Source organism: Anarhichas minor, unplaced genomic scaffold (genome assembly GCF_050575085.1).
Source record: "Anarhichas minor isolate MPS153535 unplaced genomic scaffold, ASM5057508v1 ptg000073l, whole genome shotgun sequence".
NCBI classification, from domain to species: Eukaryota; Metazoa; Chordata; class Actinopteri; order Perciformes; family Anarhichadidae; genus Anarhichas; species Anarhichas minor.
Window position 1 is genome coordinate 923,138 of NW_027466519.1, and position 22,366 is coordinate 945,503.

Below are 22,366 nucleotides of genomic sequence, written 5' to 3' on the forward strand. Positions count from 1 at the left end.
GGTAATCCACTCACAACCATCCCTATTTAGCTTGGTTGGGGATCACTACCTGACATTACCAGTTTTGCACCCACAGAATGCATTTTCTTTGACAAGCAAGGCTGGGTTACCTACAGGGCCTCGGGCCAAAGTAGTCTGCACGGCAATTACTTTATGCTTATTCAATACATTACAAAAGTCCTTGTTTTTTGCCTTTGAAAGTGGCTGTAAGTGCAACCTTCAACACACAGCTTCATATTTGTGTTACCAAGCTTGTTGGGCTCCATGCCATTGCCATTCCTGTCCCAAAGCAACATTTCAGATGATGGATTTTTTTTTTTCCCTTTATATGAAGTGCAGACTCCGCCCACCCAGCCCTCCCCCGGCAGACGCCGGACTTGCGAAGCAGCGAACCCAACTATTGGCCGACGTGACTGAGAGGTATCGGGAGTAACGTTACATGAAGCCGACTGTTAACTTCAGGCTCTGTACACCACGCAAAGTCGGTTTACGTTAGTTAACGATGACTACATCGGGGCCCTTGGATCGAATGGAACTCTGTGAAAGCCTCTTGACATGGGTAGGTGGTCAAACATGAAGTTCGGGGGTTTATTTCCACTGACTAGCTAGCTAGCGTACGAGGATACTCCTAGCTCGATGAGCTAGCGGCGGTAACGTTGGCAGGCTAGAGGAAAATGACACACAGGCTCACGTTGGTTACGTATACAGGCCAGCTGTTTGCTGCTTTAGCCGCTGATGTGTTGTCTGCTAGCTGCCAGGAAAGCCTTCTACCCAGCCATGAACATACCTTTGGTTCTAGCCCTGTACAGCCGGGTGTTTAGCTAGCTCAACTTTCTGATGCTCTGTCTGTGTGTTGTAACGGGGTGGATGTAACGGCAGAAACATTGGCCTTGTTATGGTTTATCGCTTTCTTAGCGACGTCTTTTTCCTCTGGATTGAGCATACAACGTTACACCTCGGTGTCTGAATTCCTGCCATTGTTGCCTAATGTATAAATATGTCTGATCTCTCGTCCCCATTGCTCCTGATAAAAAAAAAGAAGTGAAATACAGGATCGCATCCCGGGCTTGGCTTTGTAACGATACCCTAAATCTTTGTATGGATGTGTAAGCAACCAAGTGGAAAAGGGGCATCAGATCAGGATCACATGATACATATTTGTAGCATGTTTGTATTGTGGACACAACACACACGCATCTAAAGAAAAGTCCACAGTCTCTTAACTGTAATGTTGACTGTTAGACAGGGAAAAGGCAATACTAATACTGACTACATCCTTTGTGATGCTTCAACCTTCATCACACACATTACTCAGATGTGCACAGAACTGTGAATGCTGACATATCATTTGATCGAAACTGTGCATGGGTACTTCCATGTTTTCTACCATCCACTACTGGCTCAAATGACAGCAGTGCATGCTGAAAACATGCATGTAGGGCTGGTTTTAGTTAGAGCTCAGTACAAGCCCCTTACATGCCACATAGTCATACTGGAAATCAATTTGTGAGATTGAGACGTCAGAGCTTGTGGGTTTAAGCTTGTGGGTTAATGCGACATGTACATTCATCTCTGATGCCTCCGCCTCTTGTTTCCTTTCTTCATGCTCCTCGTAGTGATGTCGCTGGCAAACATTCCTCACATACCTGTTAACTGTGAAGTCACAGCACTGAGTGTGACCGATTGTTGCTGACGTGCATGAGGCTGTACCTCTTGCGAAATAGCAGTGGAGATATCAAGGCAACTGTCTTTAGACTTTAGTATCTGCTGTCAGCCATGTTATTCAGCTGATGGCTCTTGAAAAATTATCTCTCACGACATTGTAGTCACTTGGCAAAACACGATGCCTCATTTTTTCCCCCCACATAAACCTCTGTGGAATAGTATGTTTGGTATAGAAAATTAATTTCAATCAAGCAGAGCTCTTCATGTGGCCCCAGCTGCATCAGATATCTTGTAATTTCAGTTATCAATACTCATGCTAATGTAAATTCACCAGGTGTGTTAATAACTGTATTTAAGCTTTTCCTACAAATGTGCCCTATAACTTTAGTAACTAGTAAAGCAGCACTGCTGAGAAAGAATCATGTCTGACATTTACACCGAAATGATGCACTGGATCACACATCAGCAAAGCAACCAGGTGCATTGCTTGCATTTTGTTGTCTCTTGGCTGTTTTTGTAGCACATCACTTTGTAGCTGAAACCCCTTTAACTGGCACCTCAAGCACGTTCGTTTACTGTTACCGTCAAAATTGTCCATGGTGGGCATGTGTGGCGTTGGTATGCTGGTCTTCCTTTTGGACGCATACAATCAAAACAACGAGCTGACAGATATGCGGTATGATGAGACCTAATGTGGACATTATAGTTGAGAGGTAAAAGTATCTGCTTCCCTTTGATCGCTCGTCCTAGTCATGTGACACAAGTGTTCTCCACAGCTAGACTGTCTCCTTTGCAACTGTTTCCACAAACGCTTCCTTTTTTGTCATTTCAGCAGTTATTGTGCATGTGACTCAGAAAGCTGAAAGGGTATTAATGGAAAATGCAGCTTTTGGTGAAGCTTTTTCTGCGTGAAATTGTTTAGGTCTCACACACTGTCAGACATGAACGTCCTTCAGTTAAACTCAACTTAGCCCTCTTATCTTCCCTTTAAGCAGATTGCTATGGATGATGTGATCAAAGTGGACTGAATGTAATCTGGGAACATGAACCAGAACCTCAAAATCCCTCCGATCACATGATGCTCTGTATCCAGATTAATTGGTTTTCAATCATCACATTGCAGCTCACACACACAGAGTGGGCATTAACAGGACACTGTGCAGATAAAACAGTACAGTATGTTATGCGGTGTATGCTGCTTTATAATTGAAACAGAGCTGGCAAAAATGGGGCTTCTTTTACAGACAGCCAGTGCCGACACAATGTCCTACACACAGCATAAAGGAAGTCACCAGCACTGCTCCACTGTGGCTTTTCAGGAGACATCACATGGGCATACATTCTGTTTAAAGGCTTTGTATTCCAGTACAGCATGTATACCACAGGTTTGTTGACCGAGCATGCAGTCCAAGCATGGGGGAGCTGTGGCAATGCGAACCTATTTCTGCTTGGGGACAATAGTGTAGGGTGTAAAAATAGAGCTCTGTCAAAGGGGGACGCAATACTGTTTGTATGCAACAGAGCTGGATGTGTTGGACCTCAACACATGCCTCGGTTTAATTTGATTTAATTTAACAGTGTTGCTTACTATTGTGTTAGTATCCAAACACAGGAAGTCAGCATGTAAACCCACTCCACAATACAACTTGGCATCACAGGAAGGGTGTAGACTTGAGTGTGATGAGTCGTATACATTTTAGATTTTAGTTTCAATTTGGCAGGGTAATTGGAGTGGGTCAGGTATTCTTCAGTCTCTGGTAACCTGTGTTATGTAATCGGACATAACAAACGGTGTATCAAACAGTGATAGCTAGTTAGTTGAAATATGAATAATGATACAGATGTTTTTAGATCGGGTGCACCGAGGGTGTCCTCTTGTTGACGAGTCAGTCATTTGAAAGCTCTCGCAGTCATTCAGGAGCAGTACAACTTTGAGTGGAGGTTCCTAGAAGACGATCTCAACCACTTTAGGATATTTTAAATGTTTTTGTTGTTATTGGGTCAGTTTACTCCATGTTTAATAGTTGAAAGGCAACATTTCTTAAGGTTCACAGTTGAGCAGAGGTTGTACACTTGATGTCCAGTGGAGAATCTAAATTAAACATTTAGGTTGTCTGAACTTATCAACTGATTGGGTGTGTACTGTTTTGTGTGTCATGTTGACTTCATGCCATGTGAAGTGTGTCCTTGATTGTGTACCGTGTCGAATGTCTTCTTGTTTCCTGACCTCTGTCTCTGCTAATAAGGGATATTATCGAGCACTCGGAAGTGTTGCTGCTCAGATTACGGCCACACAGTCATTGGAGGTGTTCTTGCATCATCTTTATTTCAAGAGGAAATGTTCTACAGCCAGTAGTTTAATATTAGTGGACACAACACCAAGCAATTGGCATATTATGGCCTACTCAACACTTGTAGCTGCTTTTCACAGGGAAATATTTATACTAGTTTAATGTCGAACACAATGACGAGCTGAATATGTGTCCGGATGCATTAACGTCCAGCTTGAGTCTCGCTTAAAGCCCTCTGCTCCGTTCTTTTCCACCCAATAGCTTCATGTGGAGAGCTTCGTCAGGGTTCAACCTGTGTTGATAGGCCGTCTCTCGGACACTTTTGTCTGAATACCTTGTCTGTCGCCCTCTGCTCTTGGTAAGTCTGTGACTCGGGGCTCGAGAGCTGCATGTTGAGCCACGTAATGAAAAGTGAGACCGACGGAACGACGTGCAGGCAGAATTGAAGCCTCGTCATTTTCCTTCTGTCAGAATTCCAACATTCCTGCTCTCAATTTCCCCTCCTTTTGGCACGTGGCCAGAAAAATATGAACTTGTGTGTCTGGGCAACAGACTTTAAGCCTGGAGGAAAAGTGATAAAGAAGGATATAAAGGATGGAAAGGGAACAATGACTTGCCAAGTGAGAATAAAAGGATCGGAAAAAAGAGATGGAAATGGACCAAGAAGGACAAGCAAAGTTGGGAGAAATGTAGCAGGACCCAGCACTCAACACGTGTTTGTCTGTTTGTTGTTTAGATCCAGACTTTTGGAGTGGAGGCTCCATGCAAGACAGTAGACGACTTGACGGGCGGTATCGTCATGGCCCAAGCGCTACAGAAAATGTAAGTTGTCCTCTTCATCCTCGGTGTATGAGAAAATGCATCTTTCTAAAAAAAATACTTCTCTTTTTGTGGTATTTTACATTGTTGGTTGCATGATGCGTCATTGCCGAGCAGACTGAATTATATGTTAGAATGTACAGTAAACACAATAAACGTATTGAAACATTCAGTGAGACTCCGTCACTGTCGGCCTTTTTCTCATTCAGCTTCCCTAAAGCGCTATTCTCTTGTCCATCTGAACTTTCTAGAGATGTAGTGCATTTCAACGACGCTTGGATTAGTAGAATCAAACCAGAGGTTGGGGACAACTGGAGGTTAAAGGTAAGAATACGTTGTATTAGTGTGTGTGGTTTATGTTTTGTGAGGCCAGTTTCTTCTTCATCAGCGAATGACATAGCAGACTTTTCCAAGTTTGAATGAAACTTCTACATAAGCTCTCTCTTGTTTCAGATCAGCAATCTCAAGAAAGTTCTGAAAGGCGTCCTAGACTATAACCAGGAGGTAAGAAGAATCTACTGTATTCGTTTTGATTTGAGCCCATGTGTCGCTCGTCGGGACAAGTTGTGACTGCAGGCACTACCCTTAAAACCTTTAGCACAACCACAGACCATGATAATCCAGTTTTGTTTATTAAAATGCTTTTTGCTTCCCGTCTAGATCTTAGGCCAGCACATCAACGACTTCACGCTACCAGATGTCAACCTTATTGGGGAGCACTCTGACCCGGCAGAGCTTGGGAGGATGCTTCAGCTTATTCTGGGCTGTGCTGTCAACTGTGAACAGAAACAAGGTACGCGTCCCGTACTCTATGTGCGATGTGTAGTTAGAAAACAATGTTCGGTGATATCACAATGCTGATACCAACTGACTCAGATTCTTGAATTTCCCCCCATTATTTTGTCGACTTCTCTAGAATACATCCAGACCATAATGATGATGGAGGAGTCGGTGCAGCATGTTGTTATGACGGCCATCCAAGAGGTGAACTAACCTGCTTTTTACAACAATAGATTAATGATGAGAGTAAGGTGGGATTGATCAGATTTGGTTGTCGTCATGACTGAACCGAGGCGTAACAAGTTTGCTGCCGTGTACACGTAACGTCTTCCAACCCGTAAACCTGTTTTTGTGTGTTCCTGCAGCTGATGAGTAACGAGACTCCAGTGATGGGAGGAACAGACTCGTATGTGGATCTAGACAGACAGGTATGGAGACTATAAAACCTCACCGTGGTGCTTTTTATTGTCTGTTTTCTAACGGCGCCACCACAATGCTCTCAGATCAGACAGAGTTTAAGTTTGAATGTAACTTTTAAGGTAAAATATTGAACATTCACACGTCAAAGTCTTTAAACTCGCACACAGACTCCCTCCAGTATCTGGATTTTCCACTGAAACCTCAACACCAACGTGATCTCTGCCTCTACCGATGTTATACCCTCCTCCCTTTTGGCCACAGACCTGTAAAACAGCTGGGTGTTTCAACAAGCTGGCATCAGCACAAGCGCTCTGCTGTTGAGCAATCATTAGAGTACAAACTGCCTCAAAGGCATCTCACACTGTTATTTGGGGTAGATGTTTGTTTAGTCCTTGATCCAACATCTCCTTGAGGTTATACATGTTTGTTTCTTTAGTCTCATCCAAGTAGACAATACATTGTGTGGAAATGAAACAATCTTTAGGGTTTTTATTGTTTCGTTTTTTCTTTTGTTTCTCAGCTGAAGAAGACGGCAGAGGAGCTGAATGATGCTTTGTCTACCAAGGAAGAGATTGCCCAGAGGTGTCGTGAGCTTGACATGCAGGTCGGTTTTAATGCACTTGTAATCCTCCATGTTTTAGGCTGTTTGACTGCTGGTCGTAGACATCATCATAGCACAGAGTTCAGATACTCCTATCCTTTAACCTGAAAGACACAACGCCACCAGTGAGCCTGGCGAGGTCAGTTAGTTATCACAATGGCACACTATTAAAATGTGAGTATGTGAATAATTGACATTAATAATGTTGGACAACATTAGTATATGCAGCCGGTCATTATGAGAGGACTATTTAGGTCTATGTCTTATGGAATGATAATCATATAATGTCCAAAGTGTTAAAAATATTGGTATTGTTAAGAAAATACAGCTGCATAATTTTAGCTGTTGAGTGTCAGGCATTACTCATTAGCCTTGAGCAATTATAACTGTGCAATGATGATGCAATGTGACACTGAAAAGATGAATGAGCACTTATGTACAGTAACTGTATATTTAGCAGGAACATATTCAAGGTATACATACAAATAACTAACTTTAATTCACTTCTTTTAGCTTTATTTTGTAACTCTTTTGCGTCTAACTGATTGTGTCGTACTTCTTACAGCTATGTTTTGGTTGCACTTTAAAAGCAGCTCCCTTTTTTTGCATAATTACACTGTAACGCATCTGGTTTGAGTTCCCTATACTTACGTGATAGCATGTTGCTAAAATAGATTAACTCACTTTATGTCTCTATCTTCAGAGCAGATGATCATAATGAACATCTTTATTTCCATTTACGCACATTAAGACACATATTGCAGAAGAAATGGAGCTGTGATTTAAAGGGTTACCTGCTCTCCTGTCTTGAATCGGTTTCCTCTCATTTCCTCACTATTTCATCACTGTGTGCCTTGCTTTAAAGGCCCTCCATGTCCAAGAGGAGCGTGATAGACTGAGGTTAGAGTTTAATGAGCTAGAAGAGAGGGTAAATCCAAACTTTCTTTTCTTTCTGTCTCTTTTTTCCATCCATCCATCCATGATGATGATGATGATATGTGTGTGTGTGTGGTGTGTCTAATAGTCCTGGTTTTTTTTCAGTCTGCTTGCAACAGCATCCCCCTGTGGAACCCAGATCCCCCTCCTACTAGTTATCTGTGCATGTGTGTGTACACATGGTCCTCATGGGGCACACCAGCCACAACTGCAGTTTGGTGTGGGTGTGTCAGTTGTCCCCTCTTCACTAATTGTCCTTTGTCTTCTTACCCTTGTGTGTTTCATTGCTCTCCCACAGCAACAGTAGACAGAGGGGGGGAAACCCACTGTCCACTTGTCTTTTCTTGGCAAAACTGTTGAATACATGTCAAATGTTACAAATATCACACATACTGTATATTATTGTTATGTGACGTTACCATTTTTTTTTCCTGAATAAAAAAAAAAAAGTGCACATCAAGAACCTTTTTATCAAAATAATAATGTTTCTATTTCCTCTTAACAAAAACATTAAGATCAGTTCCTGTGTTTGGAGATGCAACAGACTCAGTAATGCATTTCTATCATTGGTGGCACATTTAAAAGCACAGATGAGCTTCTGCTTTGCTTGGTGTGGAGTTTGATGCCCTGTCTATCACGCTGAGAAGGCAACATCAAACCATATGTAGCCCTCTTTGGAGTTTGTTGGTTTGCCCCGTTGAAGTGTTTTTGGTGTGCGCTTGCTTTGTTACCAGAAGCGATGCTGCGGTATAATAACCTAATGGATTGAATGCCGTAAAGAAAATGCTGCGTTCACATATAAGCAGTTTGAGAGATACAATTTGAAGAACTAACTTATTTCCTTCTCTTCTCTTTAACATTCCATCCCTCTATCCTCCATTCCACCCCTTTTTTCACCTTTCCTGTTATCCAAATCCCCGTCTATCTCACGACTGGACCCATGTCTTCCTGCCCTTTCTGGTTTCTCTTCTTGCGTTCCCATTCTTTGCCCTCCTGTTCGCTCGCGTCCCTTCCACAGGTGGCAGCCCTGCAAGAGGAGAAGAGCAGTTTACTCGCAGAAAACCAGGTCCTGATGGAGAGACTCAACCAGTCCGACTCCATAGAGGACATAAACAGCCCTGCGGGACGCAGACACCTCCAGCTACAGACACAGCTGGAGCAACTACAGGAAGAAACGTTCAGGTATGGAGTTGATGGAAGGAGAGAGTTGAATTGACTGATGCTGGAGTAAAAAATCAGATTTTAAAGATGATTACTGCTAATTCTGTGTAGGTTGGAGGCATCAAAAGACGACTACCGGATCCGTTGTGAAGAGCTTGAAAAGGAACTTGTGGATGTGAAGTCACAGAATGAAGAGCTTGCGTCTCTGGCTGATGAAGCGCAGTCTCTCAAGGACGAGATGGATGTCCTCCGGTAAGAAGGGGATGCAAAATCTTGGCTCTGAACACACTGAGAGTACCAGAGTAAAGCAAGCTAAACGCTAAACAAGTGAAGAGATGCCAAATGGAAATAGAATGAGTTAGAAAAAAAGGAGATGAAGAAAGACAAATGTATTGTTGAACAACTATCCTGTTATTTCAGACTTGTCTCCTTTACTTCTTTCTAAATGTAACGTCACAAAATGAAAGTGCCCGTTGTTTCCCTCCCCAGGCATTCATCAGACAAAGTGTCAAAGCTGGAGGGCACAGTGGAACACTACAAGAAGAAGCTGGAGGACATGGGTCTTCTCAGGAGACAGGTACGCAGACGGCAGCAATAACTTAATGCCTCTCACTCAGTGTCCATTATTTTTTAACAAACATTTAGTTTCAATCAATATCTAACGAATCACCGAGTGTTATTCTAACAACTGGCAGTGTTTGTGTGTCCGAGTTACGAACAAATCCAGTTTACATTCCTGTGGCTCTTTTCCAGAATAAGCTTCTGGAGGAGAAGAACACGGTGTTGATGCAGAGCAACGTCGGTTTGGAAGAAGAGCTACGAAAGGCGAACGCCACCAAGGGCCAGCTGGAGACATACAAGAGACAGGTAAGCAACCAGCGGCCGTGTTGACTCGCATGGAACGAGCCTTGGCTTGATGTACCCCAACTTGTAAAGCTGTTATTATATAATACTCACACACATATATTTTAAGAGATAATGTATTTCCATTGTCTGCCCTTTCTCTGCACAGGTGGTTGAACTTCAGAACAGACTGTCAGAAGAGTCCAAAAAGGCCGACAAGATGGAGTTTGAATACAAACGCGTCAAAGAGAAAGTGGACTCTCTACAAAAAGAAAAAGATGTATGTACAATTCATTGTATTAATATAAGAACTGGTACAGTATTTTTGATGAGTATACATTTTTCACAGAGATATCCAACCATATGTTTTTGCAGTGTGCCTAACTTTGTGTTGTATCATTTTGTTCTACAAGAAAGACCAAAGGCTGAACATAACTTTCACTCTAGTAACTAAACAGAGTTACTAGAGTTACTTGATTGACAGATGCACATCTTTTGGCTTCAATGCAAACCCTGCACTGTTTCTCATCATATTTTCTGCATCACGTGTTTCTCTCCCTCTGTAGCGTATGCGTACGGAGAGAGACTCTCTGAAGGAGACTATTGAGGAGCTCCATTGTGTCCAAGCCCAGGAGGGACAGCTCACATCAGGTACAATGGGGGAAAAAAAACATGTGGCTAAATATGAATAGCTGAGCTGAGCTACGATGTACTTGGTCAAGCCTAAATATTTGGTGTCACCCTGTACTCACGGTACCATCTGTTTGTTAAAGGCTTGTTCCCGATGGTCAGCAACGACGGCTCCGACTCACTGGCTGCTGAGATCACCACCCCAGAGATTCGGTATGCCACTTAATGTTGCAACTTGCGTGCCAGACACACATCAGACTGTTCGTGTGTGGATGTGGGTGTGTGTGTGTGTGTGTGTGTGTGTGTTCACTCTGTAGCCAGATGGTTTCTGGGCGTCTCTCTCTGCTGTTTTTAAGTGGATGATTTTTGGCTTTAAAAGAACCGTCTCTGTAGCGAGTTATGTAACAGTTGTGTGTGAGTTACATCAGCCTGACTGCTGCTTTCCAGGGCGGCTGGCTTCTCTGCCGGCAGCATATTGTGCCTGGATTTTCTTCAACGTGCGTTAACCAAAATACATATGGATTTACTTTGAAATCCTTTTAAAGTTACTAATAGAAAAATACAGTACTTGAGTTAACCCAGTCCAGACTAATTAGTACTCTCTGGAGGTAAAAGTAAGATTCAACTGTTGTGGCCTGAGGTGATGTCATATCCTGCAAGCTTGCAGGGGTGGAAGTTAAATGTTGCAATAGCAGTGTTTCATGTGAGATATCTAAAGAGAATAACTGTGGTTGAAATACAAAATTGATGATTCATGCTCACTTGTGATTGTCAGTTCAGCACCCAACCCAACAGTGAGTGTGTAGACTGAACCAGGATGTGCCTTTTTGACAGAAAGGCGCCTGTGGCTCAGTTTCCTCTAAACTATAAAACAGCATGAACAACAGCTGGAATTTAGTAAGTCTCTCACTTTCCTGCAGGGTAGGATTCCAAACTCCACCAAAAGAAATCCGGTCCCGTCGCTGTAATATTTTCCCAATAAGCTGTTTTGGAACCTCTTCTCTAGTCTTCCTTTGCCTTCCCTGGCCCGACCTTTGCTAGCCCAGCGGCTGTGAGTTCATCTGGAAACATTCAGTCAGTGCTTTAGTTGGAAAAGGAGTCGGCAGCCACGCCCTAAAAAAAACACAGGAACCAGGAGACAGACTGTGCTCAACACTATCAAAAGACAGATCCGAGACATAACACATCTTATCTGTTTGGGGGGGGAGTATCTCAAATACCTCTGCCCGTCTTTCCACCTTACAGTTGAAGGAACAGAGCGAGAGTGGGCATCTCAAAGTGTATATATTTATATTTTTTGAGGATGCACTGTTGGTCAGTCTGAAGGCATTACAGCAGCAGTACAGTAGTCTCGTTGCTGCAAATATTTTAGTATTAACGAGACTAAACCAGCAGGTGTGTTGCATCTATTTGCATAAGGTGTCTATGTAGAATCTATTGAGTTTCCCCAGTGCTAATAACATTATAATGTCTCACCTTATATTTACTGATTGCTGCACAGTTTGTGTCAAATAGTAACTTGGGACAGATATGATAAATATACAGAGAACAATGCATGCAACAATGTGTTCTCACAATATTCTGTATACTGCTTGTGAGTACAGGTATAGCAATCAATACTTTGTTTGATCAGTGTTGTTTGGAATTAATACTTGCTTCGGTCCCAATGTGTTTTTCCAGAGAACATCTGATTCATCTTCAGCACGAGAACAAGATGCTGAAGCTGGCCCAGGAGGGATCAGACAATGAGAAGATCGCTCTGCTGCAGAGTCTACTGGAGGATGCCAACAGGAGAAAGAATGAACTGGAGACGGAGAACAGGTCAGCAGAGAGCACAGAACCTGGGAGCATTTAGCAGCGACGGCAAACAAACTGGAGGCTGACTTATTTTTCTATTTGCCTATGAAAACACGAATGCATCTTCTCCTTCTGTGCTCACTATCTTATTTTGAGGGCTGATTGTGTTTCCCTGTGTTGGTTTTTATTTATTTAATTTGTCGATACTGGAATTTGAGTCGATGACCTTTTAGTCAGCGGCCTGCTTCTCTGCTCATTGCTGTGTTTAAACTTGTTCGTCAAACTGGTCTTTTGTGCTTTTTTTCTTATCTAGGTTAATCAATCAGCGCCTGATGGAGGAACAGGGTCAGGTAGAGGAGCTGCACAAGAATCTCCAAGAGCAGGGTTCCAAAGCAGATGATGTAAGGAACGATACGCTTGTTCTGCTTTGTGGAGGCATGACTCTGATACCAGCTGAAATGTTGGCAACAACCACACATTCCCATCAAAACAACAAAGATGTTCGACAAGACTGCAGTACGCCGCTCCTCTTGAAGGCTCACGGCTTTGATTTTAAAAAGTAACATTAAAAAGAGAAAAGGCCAAATGAGTATAATTAACATAATTGACCATCTGTCTTTTTAACCTTTTCTACTTATTTGTAGTATTTTGACTACTTACTTTCAGTGTTTTTAGAAGCAGTACAGTTTATAAAAACAAGTAAGCAATATGCAGAGAATAGAAATAATTATCTATATTTAATACATCACAATTATGGAGGAATAATCTAGGAAGACCTTTTATTTAAGTACATTTTTAGGTACAAATATAGTCAGTGAAGGAGCCGGTGTGTCAAAGGTCGGGTGTAAAAAATGTTGACAGATTATGGCGTGGATGATTATTGCCTCTCGGTGAAATACTTGTGCGTTTTCTTTTCAAATAATGCTTCCACTCACAGACCATAGTAAGTATAACTTTGTGATTCCTGACCAGTTCCCTCTCTTAGACTTTGTTCTTTCAAGATGTCAGCTGTTTGACTTCATGAAACAAACGTGTAATAACTCGCAATGTAACACATTTGCATACGTTATAGGATGACTTCATGCATTTGTTACACTGAGTTGTTGCACTGAAGGAGTACGTAGTTACTTTTTTGCTCGCTATGTTTTTTTGGGATTCTGCATTCTTCTCTTTCCTGTTTGCAGTAGAGAGGCGTCTGTCATCACTTCTTTGGTGTCTTCTTTGTGTCTCTCTAGAAACCCAGCTTTCCTCTTTCCTCCACGCCGTTTGAATTCTTGTTTAGAGATACTCTGCAGATTTCTGCTCTCTCATCATTTTACATACAGAATCAAAGAACATACAAAAAAATGAACCAGAACAATCCTCAAATTGTAAACATTCTTTGTGATCCTCCAACCTGAAGAATCACTTCATCACCCAGCCCAAAGTATTGGTTTTAGGGTCTGTTGGTTGCCTCATTTACTGAAATTCTAGATGTATTAATGTAGTTAAATACCACATGATAACATTACCCAAACATGTTGTGTTCCACACTTCCCCCTGTTGGATGAGAAGGGACATGTGCAGGGTCTTCTTACATTGTGGTGCCTTTTTAATAACAACTTTTCAACGAAGCGAGAGAACAAGCCTGGCACACACACGTGTGGCTGCAGGTATACAGATGGACAAGACTGGAGTTTGCAACTCCTGCATTTATCCAACAGAGTCTCTTTGAATGTTTCTAGTCTTTTTTTATTTTAAGTTGTATCTGTGGGTTGTGTAGGTTGGAATATGTTGTAAAATATATCCATTATTTGTTTTTCTTTTCATTCAGTCTTCCATCCTGAAGAAGAAATACGAGGAGCACATGTAAGTTCCCTGTTTTACAAACCCAGAAATATGTTTACATATAAACAAAATCGAAGTAAATAGATTAGAAATGTCCTCTTCATTCACTTCTGGGATGCTTAGTATGAAATAATCGACAAAACCGGGCCTGAAAAACATGTTTTTGACGTTGGTGCTTTGTACTCTTCATCAGGGAGAAGCTACGAGAGTTGAACAATGAGTTACTGAAGAAGAACGCCTTCATCGACGACATAGAGCCCAAATACAACACCAGCTGTGAGTTTGAACTCTCAATGTGTGAAGTGCGGTTGAAGCCCGTTGACCTCCATCCTCTCTGACCACCTCTTCTTATCCTTTTAGAATGTTAAATGATTCAATGTATGATGTGCTACAGCTCAGTGCATTCTCGTAGCAAAGGACAAATAAACAAAAAAAATAACTTTCATGTTGTTGCCTCTCAGCCCAACGAGTGGAGGAGCTGGAAGACGCTTTGAAGAAGAAAGATGAAGACATGAAGCAGATGGAGGAGAGATACAAGAAATACCTGGAAAAGGCCAAGAGTGTGAGTATATTCATAGGTTTATCTCTTGCACGGTGCATTGTAACCAGGGAGGCTTGCTGTGGGTGCAGGGCAACAAGAAAGTGTACGTGACGTGATTTGAATGTGTCCGCTCCAGGTGATCCGGACCCTGGACCCCAAGCAGAACCAGGGTTCAGGTCCAGAAGTCCAGGCCCTTAAGAACCAGCTGCAGGAGAAGGACAGGATGCTGCACTCATTGGAGGTAATCAAGAATTAGAAGTTGGATGATCCGGTAAGGGAAGCGGTGGACTCAATTGGGTTAACCGGTCACCTTTTATAGATGAGCAGTGACTGGAGAAGGACGCATGTTTAAGTGTGTGAAAACATAAAGAAACAACTGCATTGCTTATTTTTGGTGTGTGTTTTTATGTTTTCTCCAAACAGAAAGAGATGGACAAGACAAAAACCCAGAGAGATTACGAGGAGAAACTGATCGTGTCAGCCTGGTACAATATGGTGAGAAAGACCTTCACAGAGAATTAAGTATCTCGAGGTTTTGGACTTTTGATCGGACAAGAAAAGACATTTTATTAAGTTATATTTATTATATCTAGGACAGTGATGGGCATTTTTCACATGTATAATTAACCAAATATCTACTTGAAAATAAAAATTATTATTTATTTTCAACTCATAATAATACATAGCTCACGCAAGGATAGTTATTAGCAATAACACATTAAATGAGGCACTGAAAAACAGACACAATATTTCAAAATAATTGTCCAGAAATCATTTGCGGTCAGTTATTCCTTTGATAGACATAAATACATGTGGGTGGAATGCTATGTGGAAGAACAAAGTGTGATGTTTGAATTTGAATGCCTTTAATGTTTTTTTTTTTTGTAATACCCTCTTGTAGTAGGCCAAGTATTGCATGAAATGGTGTCATTATTTACAAGTCATGCAAGAAGGCATTTCAACCACCAGAGGGCAGCATTGCTCTTCTATATTTGACATTTCCTCCGTTAAACATTTGATCGATAGCTGGTGTTAATGCTCATGAGTTGTTAAATAGGAACTGATATTGTGTTACCGCACTGCTGGTAGCTGATTCTGTGGTGACTTAAAAGCTCTGGCTCACACGCTGCTATTGATTCTCCACCTCCTCGCTGTTATGTTTCCTGATGAAGACCATTAAAGGGCAATAATGAGACTTCCTCCGTATCTTTTCTCAGGGTATGTCTCTGCAGAAGAAGGCGGCTGAAGACAGACTTGCCAACACCGGTTCTGGTCAGTCCTTCCTGGCCCGGCAGAGACAAGCCACCAGCACACGTCGCTCCTATCCAGGCCACGTCCAGCCAGCTACCGCAAGGTAGATGGGGGCAGCAGGGCAGAAAAATAACGCCACAAACCACCATACAAATCCCCCGAACTTACACACTATAGACCTGCCCTTTTTTTTTGAGGCACGCTATTTGCATTCATTTCTAATGGACGTTCTTGTTTTCCTGCATTCCGCCTGTTGATTTTCTTTTTTTTTTTTCTTCTTGATCAGATCCCTGAGGTAGAGATGCCAGGCAAGGCTGCCCAAAATCTCGCACCACTTTTTTTTTTTTCTCCCCTCACAAAGCATATTTTTTTTACCCTGACTCCTGTGATGCCAGGCTCCAACCCTTTTAACACCCCAGCATACTCCATAGGGTCTGACTAATCACCCCAAAACCTCCTCTCTGACCTCCCTGACCTCCCTCAACCCGTACTCTGTGGCAAACCTTTGTCCGGCAGGTCATTTGAACCCCGAAAGGCAGAGAAGAATCGCATCTTCTTGACAAGTCACGGTCATTTCTCTTTCGAGGAACCGCTCTTGCCTGTTCATGCCGTATTCACGCACATCTCTACCTTCATCGGGTTTCTCTCTGTCCTGCGATATCTGTTTAAACTCTTACGATGTAGCTTTCAGCAGGCGACAGCAATTCTCAATGTGTTCAAATGGAGATAAGTTGCTCTCCTGCCGTGTCATGTTATATTTGTTATTTGAATTTAGATGCACTATTGAGCAACAAATACATAGGAAGATAGGAAGATGTATAGTCATCTCATCTCATGTAAATGTTCCATTTGCTTGCTAAATGGTCTTAATGATCTCTAATAGGACTTCATGATTTGGAAAAAAAACAGGTATCAGTGCAGCAATAATTGTGAGGAAAAACGTAAAGTTACTGCTTCAGCTGTTGAAGTTTTATCAGAAGTTGCAAATCCTCAAAGATTTCTACATAACTGTGTTGACTGGTTTTCACTATCTTTCTTAAGGAGCCACCGTCAAGCAAACTGGGAAATGCATCAGTTCATGTAGCTTCACCAGCATTTAGCAGGTAGTCTCAGACGTCACCGTACGTGCCATAGTCTTACATTTCAAATACATGCGCCGCAGTATTTGGTCGACAGCGCTCAAGGAAAATGTAGTCGTGAGATAGTTTTAGATCCTGGGATGGAGACTTGGTTGGCAGATCGCCCCTTTCTGCTAATACGTCAACAACGAGAAGTTGTGTTTAACTGTGTAGCTCGGTTCTTTTCCGTATCATTTTAGAATCCATTGATTGCTATCGTAGTGAAAAGGTTGTTCAAGGTGTTTTGAAAAGTACACCGTGCTTCCCATGTCAGTTTAAACAGACATCTTGAATAGGTATGCTTGTTGCAGCTGTTCCTGTCCTTTTCTTTTAACCATTCATTGTTCCACTCTGTTTTCATTGTCATTGTTTTTAAGCCGCATGACGAACGATCTCTTATGAACACGACGGACTTTCAGAAGCCTTGGAATTGACCCTGTTCGTTTGCTTGTGTTTGTGTTTAGATCAAGGCCAGAATCTCAAGCTAACAAACCCCGCCGTCTGACCGTTGTCTCTCTCTCTCTCTCTCTCTCTTTCTCTCTCTCTCTCCTCCCTCAACAGCAATGTCACTGCATGACCTGCACACCAGTGAGCTGGCCAAGCCTTGAGTGGCCTGGCCCGGCCTGTCTCCCCCCCCCCCCCCCCCGGGCAGGGCTAGACTGAGGCCTGCGATGCATGAACTACCTGCCTGCCTACTGTTTGCATGCCTTTGCATTGACTCGAGTCTGCGAATAACCGGCACACCAGTAACAACAGCATGAGCACTAACAACCCTCTGCAGTGTCATGCGTTGTAACGCCCAGACAAGCTCAAGGAGGCCAGAAACTAAACTCCTTTCCCCACCCTTCCAGCTCCTTGCTCCTCATGTTCTCCTGCTCTCTCCCTATTCCCCTTCTCTCCTCTCCTCCCTCCACTCGCTCTTCGTGGACATGCCTGCTTGTGCTTCCACACCGCGTCAAGTCTGTTACACTTCAATGCATGTTAACACCAAGGACAGGGGCAGCATATAGCAGAGTAGTCTGCCAACCAAGCAGTTGATCTACAAATAGGCCTTTTTCTGTCATGTGTAACTTGACGTTGGCCGGCTGCCTCAGGATACCTCGATGTCATATTCCCACATATCTGTTTCTATTTACATGGGAGAGAAATATTTAAGAGGTGTCGCCTGCAAATCAGTCTCCATAACACAAAAAAACGCTACCCATTAAACTTGTAGATGTGTGTCTCCTGCAGTGGTCCTGCCCAGCCTCTCCTCCACATGTTGCTAGATGGCATCTTAGAAGTGGTTTTACCTCAAGTATTGGTTGGTACAACAAGGAGAGCGGACAGGGCATTGCCGGGACGTCCTGGAGGCTTTTGGACAGATTGCAGTCGGAGCATAGGACGGCAAATTAAGTGTTTTTAAAATGAATAACATTGTTACAGATATATAATATGGGATAAAAGCCCCCATTAAGCCGACTTATAACTTTTCTTTCAATGGAATTGAATGTCCGCCTAGCATCTGTTTCTACTCTGTTGTCTGTTAAGCCAAGAGCAAGAGGCTCTGCGGACGGTGCATTTTGTCACACGTTTTATACATTTTTACCATAAAACATGAATGCTAATTTAATAGAATGATATCCTGACAAAAATAAGCGAATGGAACCGTACATTAGCTCACGCAGGCTAATGTACGGTGCATTCAATTTGTTGCCTGGAAAGGGCTGACTATTTAAAAAGAACGTAGAAAGGGAAACCACTGCAACAGTCTCAAAGGATCCTGTTGATCACAGATCAAACCTTTATTCAATAGGCAGTTCATAGTAACCCTGCCGTCCTCTACAGTGGTCTGTTAATGCAACTTAACGGAAAATATGTGATTTTGGCATTGAGTGCTTACACATGCAGTTTACAGAATGAGTTCTACGAGACACAAATGATAGTACCAGTAATAAGGAACCTGAACCTGGTGTTGCTGCAAGACATACTGTACACTGTGTGTAGCTTTTTTTAAATACATGTCTTATTTATATTTTATTTTCAGAGCGTAGTATAGGTATGTTGACAATTAGGGTGAGAGAGACTTAAAACAAAAAAAAACACACACCTGGAGCTAAGGATTTATGCATATTATAGGCATAAGTGCATACATTTTTCACAAGAGAGAGATGGTTGAATCCTCCAATTTTAATGCCTTTGTTTAAAATATATTTAAAAAAAAAAAGACGGGCCGGTCTTTTTAGGACTAAAGACAGCAAGGCATACTACCTTTTAAAGACCAGTTTTATTGTGTTATTTGAAAAAAATACAGTTTTTAATCTCATATCCATACATTAAGGAGGCATAACGAGGGCTTTTCTTCTCTGTACTTTCACCTATTTTACTCATAAATGTATTATTGTGTAACCTTGGTTTAATTCATGCCGTGCATTTTTATCTTAATGGCTTATTTATTCTTTCGGGCACTTGTACAGCAGTGTTGTTACATTTAGTTTTTTTTTACATCAGTATTATTACATCACCACTTGTACTGTTACAATGGAGTTGAAGTTACCGTGCGACATCGAGATACTGTTACATACTCGTCTTATGCAACAAAAGGAGGAGATGGTTTGAAATAGTGTCGTGTTTTTATCCATCTATTGACGGCCGCTGAGTGTCGGCGACAAATGGATAAAAACTGTGCAAGGTTCCATTTACCTCCAGTCTTTTCAGGAAGAGGAGTTTCTTAGAAAACGTGTCCTGTTTGAAACGGAATGTTTTCTCATCATCAAAAGAAAGCACATTTTTACACTTGACTGTGACCCTAACCCTACAAACGATCATCAGTGTTTTCCAGCGACGGCTACAAAGACGGCGGCCACGTCTGCGGGAAAAGGCTCATTAGCTGTTAGGCATGCATGCGTAATTGCATTCAAAATGAAGTCGGCTCAGATGTTTGATTAACTTATCTCGATCAAATTTAGACTCTACATTCGGGCATCAAATAGAGATTAGTTTTCCGGGAGGGAGCGGCGACACAGTATGCCGTTGCAGTGTAAATTGAGTTGCAAAGTAAAAGGCGTGCTGTTTCGGCTTGTTCTCTGCTTGTTTCTGTCCAAATCTGTGTTTAGGAAACCACTTTCCATTAACATCCAGCTGTAAGTTATATTACACAGAACTCTTTTTATTAACCGTCCATCCTCGTGAGTCATTGGTTTGGTAAGAAATCTGTATATAATGGAACACATCCACATTGTGGTTGACCTGTTTAAAATCATATCAGGGATGTTAGGGAAAACATTTTCTGTTGTGTAATATCCCCTCAGAGGAAGCATATGTTCTCCTCTTTTGTCCCCCATCAAGTCAGCCACTGTAATTTGTCGGTATACGTGTCTGTGTAAATAAATAAATGTTACTGGCGAATACTGATACCGGTGGGAAAGATCATCACAGTAGTATAACCTGAGAAAACCAGCTAGTTTGCGACATTCTCGGACCTTATTTATGCCCATTTCTTCTCAATAAAGAAGGAAAGGTGACATCTTGATGTACTGTTCAATGCTATAACCCCAAATCCTCTCCAAATATTCATTTTTTGAGAACAAAATAACGATTGCAGTATTCTTTACAAAACCCGGTCATAATGTTGTGTATTACTTACATGCCGAAGCTAAACATGAGTACCCGGTTTCCCCCCTAGTGTTACCTGACTGCTAATTGCACCGTCACAAGTGTATCAGAGGGACGAAACAAACCACACAAGGCTGTTAACAGGTCCCAATCGCATCACTACGCGTGCAATGTTTGCTGTATTTTTTTACTCATTGAAAACGTTTCTTTACTTATTGAAGTAGCAAATAACCTTCCAATTTGCCAAGTTTTATATTGCTTGTATACAAACACTATGTACATACTAAATGTGGCAGTGCTAGAGGAGGTGTCTGGCTATTTGAGGATGAGAATATAAAACTCATGTCAAGTTGGATGGATTTCATTTAGCATCTGTCCGATCAGGACCCGTTGATGAAAATGTGCTTCCTACACTGCAAAACGTGGAAATTACATTGTAAATAAAGCTTGTATAAAACGGGCTGCTTGTCTGTTTTTCTTATTTGTGTGAAATCATGCAATCTGATACCACACACACACACACACACACACCCAGAGTGTAATGTATTAAATGACAATGTGGGGGCGTTGTGATGAACCGGCAGAGAGTTAGTGCCTGAATGTGCAGCTCCCCTCGGCTTCATGGAGCTTTAGCTGACCGGCCTGAAGCACCAATACTTGCTTCTCATGTAGGGAACTGTATTAGCACACATTCTGTTCTTCAAACCTCTGGATGAACATAAATATTCCATCTGCTGAATGATGAAAAAGTGTTTCTCCAAAGCTAAACCTGTTTTGGAATCGCAAAAAAAAGATGGCCGCTCGCCAGCTATACCTGGATAAGAAACGGTTTATTGTTTTAGTCTCCTCTCACCGTTCTCATATCGTAGTGTCAGACGAGTCATTTCCCTCAGCAAAGTGTATATTTGGACTTCCATACGCCAGGTACACAGAAGTACGAGGTAATAAGTCAATGTTGTGCACCTCTCTGACCCCAAGTGGCCAAAAAAATAAAGAAATCATTTAATGGAGGGACGATGAGCCAGATCCAGTTCCCATGGCCTGCTGTTGGAGATCCAGCCACACGCTCAGGAAGAGATCAGGACAAAAACGTTTGGGGTAAGTCTCACACACACACACACACACACACACAAACTCCTTAGGTTGCAAAGACCACAAAAGACAAAAACAGTCAAATTTAGGCCTGTAGTGAATTTGAATCCTTTCTTCAGCTTCTTCTTAAAACCTCCTTCCAGCAGTGCGTCTTTGCTTTCATTAGATCATCTGACAGATGGGACAGTATCCAAGTCAGGCGTTCATATTCATAATGCGTAATTAAGCTTAGCCTTATAGTTACAGAATGCCGATTAGGTTTTCCCTCATAATAACGTGCCTTACCCGCCATCCTAACTGTGGCCTAAGTGCGATAACCACTCTGGTTAATACAGAACAAATTTAGTCATGTTTGAGCTTTGTGTCACGGTGAACTCTGATTTCCGGTATCTGCTTCGCTTATGAATTGAATCTGTGCACACAAACGCATCCCTGCCTGGGAGATGAAGCCTGGATGCCCCTCGAGGCTGCGGATGCAGGAACTTCCCCCTATCGGTGCCTCGTTCTTCATTCCTGAGAGCTTCTTCTTCTCTCTCCGACCTCAGCCTCTGGGTGCTTCCTCCTGACATCCAGAGTCGATACAAATACACTCCTCTGGTTTCTCACTCACTTCCATCATGACGGGTCTGATTGAAAGGAGCGGAGAGGATGGTTAAAGTCCAGTGTTGATATCACTTTCCATACCTGGGTCGAGTCATGTGTGCCGATGGTGAATTTCCTCCCAGTTAGGTACCAAAAACAAATGGCTGAGAGTTTAGAAGGTAACGGGTGGTTGTCCCTATTTAATCCACTGTTTACGTTGACGTGTTTGCACATTAGTGTGATATTTTATAATGTCATGTACAGTGCGTGTCCTGGCAAAAATAGACACTGAAAATGACACTTGTCTGCCTTGTAGTCAATGTAATAGTTTCAAAAAAACATCTCCAGGATATTGTTACGTGTCCATTCGACCTTGAAATGACACGCTCCCGCCTCACATTTTAACAGGTATTCACTG

The 22,366-nt window shown here is 42.2% G+C and overlaps 1 protein-coding gene across 3 annotated transcripts; it reads left to right on the top strand.

Annotated features, from left to right (window-relative positions):
* The first annotated feature begins 392 nt into the window (after positions 1-392).
* hook3 (hook microtubule-tethering protein 3) lies at positions 393-20,734 on the top strand. 3 transcript variants are annotated; one of them, XM_076079503.1, is made up of 25 exons: positions 393-559; positions 4,693-4,778; positions 5,027-5,099; positions 5,229-5,279; positions 5,436-5,568; positions 5,692-5,759; positions 5,921-5,983; positions 6,496-6,579; positions 7,442-7,504; positions 8,531-8,694; positions 8,785-8,925; positions 9,163-9,250; positions 9,427-9,540; positions 9,686-9,796; positions 10,083-10,167; positions 10,290-10,359; positions 11,827-11,967; positions 12,257-12,344; positions 13,757-13,791; positions 13,964-14,046; positions 14,232-14,332; positions 14,448-14,552; positions 14,735-14,806; positions 15,529-15,665; positions 17,242-20,734. In XM_076079503.1, exons 1-25 carry the CDS (start codon positions 503-505, stop codon positions 17,255-17,257), a joined length of 2,229 nt encoding a protein of 742 aa, XP_075935618.1. In that variant the 5' UTR covers positions 393-502; the 3' UTR covers positions 17,258-20,734. The 3 variants fall into 3 exon arrangements, with proteins under 3 accessions (XP_075935618.1, XP_075935619.1, XP_075935620.1); XM_076079504.1 differs by lacking the exon at positions 7,442-7,504; XM_076079505.1 differs by lacking the exon at positions 7,442-7,504 and having other exon boundaries at positions 15,529-20,734.
* Positions 20,735-22,366: the final 1,632 nt, after the last annotated feature.